At 54.8% G+C, this 11,942-nt stretch overlaps 2 protein-coding genes across 2 annotated transcripts; both read right to left on the reverse strand.

Moving 5' to 3' along the window:
• Positions 1–739: 739 nt before the first annotated feature.
• DNHD1 (dynein heavy chain domain 1) lies at positions 740–9,111 on the reverse strand. The gene is made up of 8 exons (XM_067289442.1): positions 8,913–9,111; positions 6,965–7,490; positions 4,761–4,940; positions 2,695–2,898; positions 2,307–2,417; positions 1,657–1,813; positions 1,002–1,253; positions 740–808 (listed from the first exon to the last, which is right to left on the reverse strand). The coding sequence occupies exons 1-8, from the start codon at positions 9,109–9,111 to the stop codon at positions 740–742; spliced, it is 1,698 nt and encodes a 565-aa protein (XP_067145543.1).
• A 776-nt stretch (positions 9,112–9,887) lies between these two features.
• On the reverse strand, positions 9,888–11,884 carry TIMM10B (translocase of inner mitochondrial membrane 10B). The gene is made up of 3 exons (XM_013958747.2): positions 11,807–11,884; positions 10,806–10,901; positions 9,888–10,628 (listed from the first exon to the last, which is right to left on the reverse strand). Exons 1-3 carry the CDS (start codon positions 11,846–11,848, stop codon positions 10,359–10,361), a joined length of 408 nt encoding a protein of 135 aa, XP_013814201.2. The 5' UTR covers positions 11,849–11,884; the 3' UTR covers positions 9,888–10,358.
• Positions 11,885–11,942: the final 58 nt, after the last annotated feature.

An 11,942-nucleotide genomic window follows, 5' to 3' on the forward strand; every position in this document is an offset into this window, starting at 1 on the left:
AGAAACCGCTACTTTTCAGGCAAAGCCATATAGACCCATTCATGCTACAAAGCATGATTAACCCTTCTGCACACTCGCCAACCAGGAAAGCAACGACTTTCATCCTTCCTCAAGAACCCTATCACTGTCCCCACACTAGTCATAGAGACTTGTTAGAAGCAATGATCTTTTTCAGATCTTTCCAGGGACACTGCATGTAAATGGCAACTGTTCCAACTCATGAGCACTGTGTTATCACTGCCTGATCTCCAACGCTTTGATGCTGGTGGAACAGTGGAAAAAGACTGACATAAGAATCAATTCCGCTTTTGTCTGAGGACATCTGCATGGGACACACCATGGAACAAGGAACCTCTACTAATTTAAGTGCAATTGGCATAGCAAAGAAGGGTAACAACCAGCCTGAGTCAGAGATGCTAACCTGCAAGACAGATTCCATCACAAAACCCAGGGCCCCCATCAGGCAACTTTCCAGCTGCTGACTAGAGGGATGGGGGACCAACCGACTGTCAGCATCGAACACCAGGAGTACTCTGAGAACAGCCTTCCGCCTGATGCCATCTGCCTGTATGGGAGAGAAAGCACAGACAAGGCTGGAAGGAGAGCAATAAGTGGTTCTGTGGGGAAGCTTCTCTCTGCGACCTGTGTGGATAGTGACCCTAAATTTCCCAGTAGGGGAAGAAGGAACCTGCAAGGTGTCCCAGGCACACAATTAGGTTCTGGATGGGTGAGGTATCCCTCAGCCCTGTAGATGCTGCACAGCCCTGCTCCATAGTGTAACATTTTCATAGTGTAACAAGAAGCCGAACTAAAAGGCGAAGAAGCACTACAAAGATGAACACTCAGAAAGGTACTGGGTTCACTGCCAGCATGGCTGGCAGAGTCTCTGGGCTGAGCTGGATGGGATAAGATGATGGGATCATTTCATAAGATGAGCCAAAGGTCCCTCTGACTTCAAATTCTGTGACTGACAAACAGCAGAGCTCCAGCTCCCTCCTTACCTGCAAGACATTGCTGACAAATGCTGTGATCTCCTCCTGCACAATGGAAACCAAGTTTTGGCAGATCAGGAAGTTCGTCAGCTTTGCCAACATACCCAGACGCTGCAGCCAGGATTCAGCTTGCTGCAATCTGTTTTGCAGGCACTCATAGCGCACCCTCTGCTTATACAGAGACTCTTTGGAGACATAGAGTCTGCAGCCCTGCACCTGGGTCTGCAGACCATGCACCATCTTGTAAGTGTCATTTCGCACCTGCCCAGAAACCAAACACAGCAGGACTGAAATCAGTCATTCCAGTTGTCATTCAGGGGTGGGAGAGAGGAATAAAAAGCATCCTAAGAGAAATCCCACTCCCTCCTTATATCAACCCCATGCTGCTGAAGAGACCCAAAGGGATCAGGGCTCTTTCTCCTGTGTCTGGGGAAAGAAAAGGAGTATGGAAGACAATGGAGCATAGGTTGCTAAATACCTCTTTTCTTAAAAATATTAAGAACATTGGATGCAGAGCCCAGAGATCTGCAGCACCAAATCTCAACCTTGAATTTATGATTCCTTACATCAGAGGAAAGGAGAAGCCTAGGATCTTTATAGCTGTCAGGACAGGGACCACAGGGAAGAACGCAAAGGTCACCCCAGGGCTCCAGCCCACACTTACCAACTCAAGTATGGATGAACAGAGGGCAAAGAATCTCCTGAGCAGGCTTTGGGCATGGCTATTCTCTTGCACTAGTTTCAGTTGCAATCCAGGAAAGGTGTGGCACGTGGAGTCATCCTGGGGCAGCCAGTGCACAGATCGGAGCTCCTGCAGGAGTCTGGGGGAGGACAGAACATATCACAAGTCTTCTCATGCCTGGGCACTCTCTCAAGCATTTCAGGAAAGGGACAAAAGCATAAAGCCCTGAAAGGGCACTCCAGAAATGGTTCCTTGCACAGCATCCCATGGTTAACTGAATAGGGCATGAGTGCTGCGGCCCTGTTCCCCCACTCGAGAACTGATCCAGGAGAGACACAGGATCATAGCAGGTAAACAGAGGGGAGAAGGTTGCACCCCTTAAGACCAAAAGCAGCAAGAGGCATAACAAGAAAGCTCCTCAGGGAGGAACACAGGTGAGTCTGAAAGCAGTGCATTCGCTCATAAGAATGTGAGCCCCCAGCTCTCAACTGAGATCCCAGGGGATGAGAACACAGGGGCTTAGACAGGAGTCTGCCATCAGCTGGGCTCCGGGCCGAGCAACGCTACAGCTCACGGTCAGACTCCAGACAAAGGCAGGGATGAGTCCTGAGCACATATGCACACACACTCACCTGGAGATGTGGAGCAGGGCTGCTGCAAAGTGGGGAACAGCCAGAAGCAGACGGCTGTTTAGGGCTTTTCGACGCTTCTGCAGCTGACAGCGCTTCACGTTCTTCCACCAGCTGGCAGTGACAGACAGTGTAAAACTTAGAGCTATGCCCTGGCGATACAGTAACAGGAGAAGGGAGCAGCCCAGGAGGCAGGATGAGGAGTCCATCCCATGCAGCAACTAAATGTCACTGGCCCACTGCAACGGGTCCTTCCCATTCATTTGCCCAAGCTATCCCCTTTCCCTGCCAAAGAGGTCCAGGCATCCTCCTGCAGACCCTCTGTGGAGAGCAGGATTTTTTTGCAATTCCCATTTGGTGTCACAGAGAGAACTTCACATGCATCACTCACCTAGTAAAGACTTTGTGCTCAAGGCAGTGCTGGAAGAAGGGAAAGCAACAGAGCAACTGCCACAGCATTACTTCTCGGTGCCACTCTGCTAGTGTCATGGTCTTGGCTCCATCCTCAGGGTGCACATGCAGCACTCCAAATGATGAGAAGACGTAGTGCTGAGGTTCTGCCTTGTGCCGGGGAACCACTACCAGGTCGTAGGGTCTGCAGGGTAAGACACAGACGCAGGACGCATGGGTCAACAGCACTGCTGTTCCTGCTCTTGTGTTGGCAGGTAGGACCAGCTAGTTAGAGAAAAGATTTAAACAGCTTCTTGTCGGTGGGTATGTATAAGAGTAAGTTTAAGGATGCAGGCCCCTGGAATTGCTTGTGAGAATGTGTGTGGGAGGCAAGTTTCCGAGTGCATGTATAAAATTCACAGATGCTCTAGTCAGAAAGAACTGCTTTGATCAGCTAGTCTGATCTCCTGCACACAGGCATTGTAGTATTTTTCAAGGAATTTGAGATTAAAACATCTGTTTTAATACAAAAAAACAAAAGAAGATAAAGTAGAAACAGTAGTAGTGAGCCAGACCTTGGCTACATCTAAATGTGCCTGGGAAAATTCTCCTGACACACAGACCGAATGGCAATGAACAGTCAGCATCCACAGTATTAAACTCCTTTGCTCATCCCAAGAGGGTGGCTGTACTGAAATTGCCTATTGGGCTGGCTTCCTGGCCTGTGTTTATTCATGAGTGATTCCCCAGAGTTGTTTGGGAGAGTGCTACTTGGCATAGACTAAGCTGTACCAGGGACCATGGAAAAGTCAAGTAACATATTCCTGTGCCTGGTAATGGTTTCTGGTATTGTTTAATGTGCGAGAACAGATGTAGTGTCAAGGTCTGTTTAGTCCAGTACCTATCTCCAGTGCTAGTCAACAGGGGATGCCTAGATAAGTGTTTAAGAACTGGAGAAGCACACACTTCTCACAAATATTCTCCTGAACCCCAGTGGCTTGTGATTCACTGATTTCTCGAGTCAGAGGTCCTGCATCTGTGCTTAGTAGCCCTTGATGGATTATAATTCCATGGATTTAGGTACCTGCTTTTTGAACTCATGCAAATTTTCAGCACCCACTAAATCCTCTGGCAAGGAGTTCTAGGCTGTCATCACCTTGTACGGAGAACTTTCTTCTCTTTGCTTTGAGCCTACTCCCTTCAGCTTCATTTGATGGTCCTCATTCTTGTGTTAGAAGAGAGGGTACGCAAGTGATCCCTACCCACCCTCCGCAGGTCACTCATGGCTTATCCTCTCTCTCTTGTGGACCCCGTCAATTGCCCTGTCCAGCTGCAGAGATGCAGCCACTCAGTCGTCCCTCCTGAACCTCCCACCGCCCTTCTCTGTTCCTGTTTGAGATGGGGAACTGAAACTGCTAGTAGTGTTCACAGTGTGGGTGAACCAAGGACTGACACACTGGCATAATGATGTTCTCTGCTTTGACCTCTATTCCTTTCCTAATAATTCCTAACATTTGATTTGCATTTTTTTTCATTACTGAGCCAACATTTTTATGGACCTGTCTAGTCACAACCCAACAACTTCAGTCCTGAGAAGAAAAGTTCACCTCAGAGCCCAACGTGTTAACTGAAAAGTCAGAACTTTTTGTCTCCGCATGTATCACCTTTTATTATCCACAATTAATTTTATTGTCCAGGTTACTGGCCAGTCACTCAGTGCCATAAGGCCCTTATAAAATTCTCTGTAGTCTCCCAACCCTTTTTAAAATATGTTGGACACAGCATCATCAGCAAATCTTGCCCCCTTTCCAGGTCACAGGGGAATGCACTGGTCCACACAGGCCATAACAGATCTCTGTGGCTCTTCACTTGTGACCCCCTCGACTTGTCAAAGCCAACCATTTGTGTCTACCCTCCATTTCTAATCTTTAACCACGAAAAGAACTTGCTCTATTATTTCATATCATCTTGGTTTCTTTAAGATTCTTGTCACTGAATCTTGTAATTCAGATCTTTCTTCAACTGTACTCATTAATTCTATTCTTTGAGTAGCAAACCGCTAGTTACCGGAAGTGTCTGCTGGGGGCAACATTTAGGTAGGCACAGTCAATTTTTCCCAAGTCTCTGTTTCTCATGAAAGTCTCACATGCTTGGAGGCCAGTCAGGGGCGGCTGGGATGAGGCATCATTTTCTTCCAAGCCCTGCAGGACAGATCCTGTAGCCTTTTTGCCTGTATCTGAAAGTGGCCTGAAATGAAAATGAGAGGACTGTGGGAAAATGCCATGCACACATTTAAAAAAAGCTACCCTGTGACACGAGATCAAAAGAAGGCAGCAGCACAGACATTCACTCCTCTTAAGGCCAGAAAAAGTCCTTTAACTCTGTCACAGAGCAGAGAAACAGGCTCACAGAACTGGAAGAGCCTGGAACACCTGGGAAAAAAAACTTCTTCCCAATTTTTTGGACACACTTCCAAGTGACTACTTAGACTGAGCTGTCTCCCATAGCTGCAGGCATCTGTGCAATAGCTTTTTAGTTAGAGACACTGAACATCTGCCTCATGTGCTCCTACCCTCTACGGACTATAGACTGCTCCATAACTTTTAGGTCCAAAAGCAAAAACCCCAAGATGCAACTACAGTTACTGCACAAAGAGATCTGGAAACTATAGCAGGGGATTCGTTAAAATAAATATCCTCATAATCCCAGGACTTGGGCCAGCCCATAGTAAGGAAAAATGGAGAAAAAAAGTCCTCAGTGATCCTTGCCAATCTGATCTGGGAGAAATTTCTGTCCTGATCCCAAATCTGATCTCATCTTGAGTGCATCAACATCAAACATTAATCAAGGTCCTGAAATACCTGAGCAGAAAAGCATCAGATCCCATCTATGTCTTACTCCTTCTGTAGCCAGTTACCAATGCCTCAGATGAAGGCACAATAAATCTGTAAGCCAAACTGGACATAAGGACGAAGAAGCCCTTCCTGGTCTCAAGGGTCAAGAAGCGAAAGCCCAGGAGTGTGAGACTACGCCTGTATCACACAGGCAAACAAACTCAATCAACGAGTAGCTCCTTTCTGTTTGGTATGCTAGCCAACTCAGACATCCAGGGCTCACATCACACTTTAAACTCTATATGGCAGAATAGCAGATCCTGTACTTAAATCTTTCATAAACTAAGGAACTTAAATTAGTTTAAGATGTGGTTGTATCACTCTTATTTGCGTATGTGGAAAACTATTTCTTCTTGGAGCAAAAGAAGCCTTTCATCTCTTTTTGTAAATGAAGCTCTTCATTATCATGATCATTCTAGTAATCCCTCTTGACAACTGTTTCAATTTAATTTCACCTTCCCGAAGAAAGGAATCAGGGTATAAGCAATATTTAGGGATTTTCCTACCAGTGCTTTCCACAATGGTATTAGTCCTCCTCTACCTTCACTGATGATACCTCACCTAACAGTTCTTAGGATCCCATTTGGTTTTTTTTTCCCCCCCAGAGGCACCATAAACATCTGCTCTGTGATACTGCTGCCAACCAGAGCTCCCAGAACTCTCCCTTTCATCAGTTACAATAGATGTGTTCCCTGGTTTGCATAATTCCCATGTCCATGATTTTTCTGTGTGCTATTACAGTTAAATCTTATTTCTGCTAGTCCAGCTTTCAGAACCATCTAATATATAATGATCTGCTTCTTCCCGGTACTGACAGCACCACCTTTGTCTTCTCTGCAGATTTCAGGAGTCAGTGCTTCATTCTCCTGCTAAGTCCCTGCTGAATTTAATCCATCCAATTCAAACAGATTGATCCTAAAAGGATTATCTAAATAATCTCTGCCAGATCTGGACTGTTTTGTTCAAAAGCCACCAGTGGACCTTATTGCCATCTCTATTTCAGTTTTTATTCATTTGGTGCCCAGTCTGCAGGAGCAATAAGGCAGAGAATTCCACCAAGTTATCTGAAAGGCTACTCTTTAAATATCCCATTGCAATGCACTCTTATCTAGTGACGTCAGTCTGAGTACCACAATGCTCACAGGGAGAAAAGCTAGAGAAGATGAGAGGTCAGAGCTGTGGGTAGGCTCTCCACTGCACAGAAACTATTTTTTGATTGCAACCCATAAAAACAAACCAGAGACTGGAAAAACATTAGGGCCTCAGGCCTCAGTGAGCACACTGGAGTGTCCTAGGCACGTCTGTACCAAGAATTAGAGGCAGGAGGCCCAACCCTCTCCTCCAGTGTGCCGAATCAGCTCCACCAGACCCACATACCTCTGCAGCTCCTGTGAGGACACTGGATGCAGTGATGATGTTATTGCTTGATCTTTTGTTTCTCTCTCCAAGACAGATGGGCCAGGATGTTCTGCGAAGACCGGCCCTGAGCCACTGAGCAACAGCCTGGCTGAAGGCTCTGACTCCCTGACTCCTACATCCAGCATCAGGTGAGCCTTAGGAAACACTTTGCCTATAGCCCCTAAGATATCCAGGTCAGAGACGAAGGCTTGGCTGTTGTGATATTGCTGGCAGAGGCTCTTCAGCAAGGGCAGCAGCTCCTTGTGGCCACCCAGCTGCTCCTGAAAGGGTCTGAGCAGCTGCAAAACATAAAGCAGGTGCAACCATGACCTTCGACTGCCTGTCTTCAGCACCCTCCTAAACACAACTATCACTTCAGCTACAAGAGCATCCAAAAGCAGGGGGTCAGGTCTCCCCGACTCCTGGAGCTGGGCTTCAAGGCGCTGGCGGAGAGTCTGGGCCCCGCCACGTTTCACCGGTTGTGAGCAGATGGCCTTCCGAGCACCTGCAGAAGAGAAGGGCCAGAGCTGTAACCAAAGGCACAAAAAAGAGGCCAAGAGTGCAGCCCAGAGCAAGGATGACACAGACCTGCCCAGATGGATGAGGCTGAAGGGCCGGCTAGCCCCGTGCTCTCCCGAGCAGCCAGCAGCGAACGCTCAGAAGAGAGTGTAAGAAACAGGGCAAATACAGTTCAGCCTGTTCCCTGGCTTCTCTCTTCTACACAAATGATCTCCCTCAGCTTCAAGCAATGACTGATTTAGGGACTTCCTAGACCATCACTTTTAGGGGTCACCAATAAACCTATCCCCTACAAGTTAGTCCAATCCCTTTATTAAAGCTTTATCTTTTTAGCCTTAACGTCTTGTGGCCATGAATTCTTCAAGACAGTAATACAGAGCATGGAAAAAGCTCTTCTAAAATTAATGTGACAAGGGAGGCATTCCACATCGTTGATCGTTTTCCCTGGTGCTACTAACTCTTTGTGGAGATGCAAGGGGCTGGGGGCACCCACAGGCTTTCGCAGCCCAACCGGGGACCCCCACCCAGGCACTCTCTCCCCGTGGCCCACGAGCGCTGTCTCGGCTCGGGCCCCGGCGCTCACCAGAGCCACGTCGCAGGTATCGCTGCGCCCTGCCCTGCCCCGCTGGACCCTGACTCACTGACCAGACTTCCCAGACGGACCCCGTCGCTGCCACCCCAGCCCTGCTCGGTGCTACGGGACTGGCCCTGCGCATGCCGGCGCCACCCTCGGCTCCAGCCCACCTGCCCGTGCAGAGCAGCGCCCGCTGCCAGCGGTGCTCCGGCCGCACCGGGGGGCTACGCGGCACCGGGGCCTTCTCCACCCTGCCCCAAAGCCACACGCATTGTGTCAGGTACCTGTTTTGCCCTCCTGGCCACTGCTGTGCGACAGCCCAACGTTACAAAGTTATCCAGCCTGGCTGCTAAGGGACACGGCCCACCCTGCCGGGACACGGGACACGGCCTGGCTGCTGAGGGACATGGCCTGCCCTGCCGGGACATGGGACACGGCCTGGCTGCTGAGGGACACGGCCCACCCTGCCGGGACACGGGACACGGCCTGGCTGCTGAGGGACATGGCCTGCCCTGCCGGGACACGGGACATGGGACATGGGACACGGCCTGGCTGCTGAGGGACACGGCCCACCCTGCTGGGACATGGGACATGGGACACGGCCTGGCTGCTGAGGGACATGGCCCACCCTGCCGGGACACGGGACACGGCCTGGCCACTGGGGGACACGGCCCACCCTGCTGGGACACGGGACACGGCCTGGCTGCTGAGGGACACAGCCCGCCCTGCCGGGACATGGGACACGGGACATGGCCTGGCTGCTGAGGGACACGGCCCACCCTGCTGGGACATGGGACATGGGACATGGCCTGGATGGTGAGGGACACGGCCCACCCTGCTGGGACATGGGACATGGGACACGGCCTGGCTGCTGAGGGACACGGCCCACCCTGCTGGGACATGGGACATGGGACATGGCCTGGATGGTGAGGGACACGGCCCGCCCTGCTGTGACATGGGACACGGCCTGGCCGCTGGGGGACACAGCCCACCCTGCCGGGATATGGGACATGGCCTGGCTGCTGAGGGACATGGCCCACCCTGCCGGGACATGGGACATGGGACACGGCCTGGCCGCTGAGGGACACGGCCCACCCTGCTGGGACATGGGACATGGGACACGGCCTGGATGGTGAGGGACACGGCCCACCCTGCCGGGACATGGGACATGGGACACGGCCTGGCTGCTGAGGGACACGGCCCACCCTGCCGGGACATGGGACACGGGACACGGCCTGGCTGCTGAGGGACACGGCCCACCCTGCTGGGACACGGGACATGGGACACGGCCTGGCCGCTGAGGGACACGGCCCACCCTGCCGGGACACGGGACACGGCTGGACACGGTCCACCACGCCGGGACGCAGCCCGTGACACCGCCCCTGGGTGGCAGGTTCCCGGGGCTCAGCGGGGAGGCACCCCGGGCCCAGCGCGGCCGCCCCGGCGCACCTGAGCCGCCGCCGCCGCCGCAGGGAGCCCCGCGCCGCTCCATGGCCGCCGCCCACCGTTGCCGGGCACGCGGCAGCGCAGCCGGGCGGACAGGCCCCGCCCTGTCCCCGCCCACGAGCTCCGCCTCCCGCCTAGCCCCGCCCCCGCAGCCCGCCCCCGCGCGGGCCCTGCCCCGCCCCGCCGAGGCCCCTCCTCCACGCGTAACGCACAGCCGCAGGCCCCGCCCCTGCCCACCGCCCGCCTGCCGCAGGCCCCGCCCCCGCGGGAGCCCCCGCCCCGCCCCGCCCCGCCGGGCGCCCCGCGCAGGAGGGCGCTGGCCGAGCAAGGTCTCTGCTCGCCCCCACCGCACATCCGCAGCCGGACGTTCGCGATCGCTCTTTTATTGGCACCGCGAGACGCTTTCCCAGAAACACAAAAGCTCCAAGTCCGGAGCACAAAAGCCCAGGGCGGCTGTCATTAAGGCAAAGCGGAGTTTGGCCCGGAGCTCCTCTTGGCCGGAACCACAGGCACTAGAGTTTTCTCCCTTAATGCCTTCAGTGCCAGCCGCCAGCACCAGCCCCAGCGCAACCAGGGACGGAATGGATTTGGCCAACATCAGAAGGCTGCTCTTGACGCAGATGCATTCGAGGATGTGGACCTGCAAGGTCTGGTCTCGGTGCAGAGAGGAGCTACTGCTCCAGACTAGGACTACCAACAGCATGTGGAGGCCCAGATCTTGCTGCAGTGCCCACAAGTTACTTCTCACACTGGTAATACGGGGCCCAGATCCAGCCTGCAACCACCCAGCCCACCACTGCTGCGAGAAGGCAGGGCCCAGGAGTTACAGCTGTGCTACGTGCCCGCACCTGAGGCCCCTTCTGTGGCTCCACCGCTGCCAGAAGCCACCTGCAAGTCAGGCTGGGCATCAGGGCCCCCGGCACCTGCGAGGGCAGTTGGTGCCTCTGGTACCTCCCCGGCAGAATTTGCAGCCGCCTGGGCTGCACTGGCCTCATAGTCCGAGACACGGCGCTGCACAATGGAGGGCATAAGTGCCACGTAGGCGCTCATGAGGCGGTGGTTGGAGTGGACCAGTTTTCCAGCACAGCTGTCCAGGCACATCTCCTGCAGGATGGGGAGGTGTCAGCATGGCAGGAGGGCTCCTGATCAGGGGCACGCGCTGCCTCTCCCCACAGCCCCTCCAGCCCACCCGGTGCCGTGACACAATGAGGTAAGCAGCACTGCGAGACCCGCGGTGCTCCAGCTCCGGGTGTCCCGAGACAGGCCCGATGCTGGGCTCACCTCGGGCCTGGTGAGCACGCGGTAGTTCAGGTTGGAGACGCAGCGCTGGAAACAGAGCTCAGTCATGCGGTTGTAGACCAGCAGGAAGTCCCGCAGCTGGAACAGCAAACAGCGCTGGCACACGCTCACCCTGCTCGAGGCCTGTCAGCATCCCAGTCCCCTGCCAAGACCCCCAGCACCCCTCAGCTAAGACCCCTAGTGCCCCAAGTCCCCGCTGAACCCCCCAGCCCCCCCACTAAGACCCCTAGTGCCCCAGGTCCCTGCTGAGCCCCCCAGCGCCCCCCGCTCAGACCCCTAGAGCCCCAGGTCCCCGCTGAGCCCCCCCATTGCCCCCCCACTAAGACCCCTAGTGCCCCAGGTCCCTGCTGAGCCCCCCAGCGCCCCCCGCTCAGACCCCTAGAGCCCCAGGTCCCCGCTGAGCCCCCCCATTGCCCCCCCACTAAGACCCCTAGTGACCCAGGTCCCGCTGAGCCCCCCAGTGCCCCCCACTAAGACCCTTAGTGCCCCTGGTCCCCGCTGAACCCCCCAGCGCCTCCCTACTAAGACCCCTAGTACCCCAGGTCCCCGTTGAGCCCCCCAGTGCCCCCCCGGTAAGACCCCTAGTACCCCCGGTCCCTGCTGAGCCCCCCAGCGCCTCCCCACTAAGACCCCTAGCGCCGCAGGGCCCCCACCGAGCCCCCCAGCGCCCCCCGCTCAGACCCCTAGTGCCCCAGGGCCTCTGCCGAGCCCTCCAGTGGCCCCTGCCGAGACCCCCAGCGCCCCACCTGGCACCCTGCCGAGCCCTCTAGCGCCCCAGGCCCCCCACCGAGCACCCCAGCGCCCCCTACCAATACCCAAAGCACCACATGGCGCCCTGCCGAGACCCCCCGCCGAGACCCCCAGCGCCCCAGAGCCGCCGCCGAGCCCCGCAGCGCCCCGGGCCTCACTATCCCCCCGGGCCCCGCTGAGCCCCAGGCACCCAGCCGAGTTCCTGCAGCGCCCCAGCCCGGTCCCGCCCTCACGCTGCGCAGCTGCTGCTGCTGCTGCTCCCCGTGCAGCTCCATGCCCGCACAGGGGCTTCCGGCAGGGGCAATGACGCAACGTCCGGCCACCCCCGACCCTCTCCGTCACCTCCGGTCTTTTCGGAAGCGCCTTTCC

This window comes from Apteryx mantelli, chromosome 1 (genome assembly GCF_036417845.1).
Source record: "Apteryx mantelli isolate bAptMan1 chromosome 1, bAptMan1.hap1, whole genome shotgun sequence".
Lineage (NCBI taxonomy): Eukaryota > Metazoa > Chordata > Aves > Apterygiformes > Apterygidae > Apteryx > Apteryx mantelli.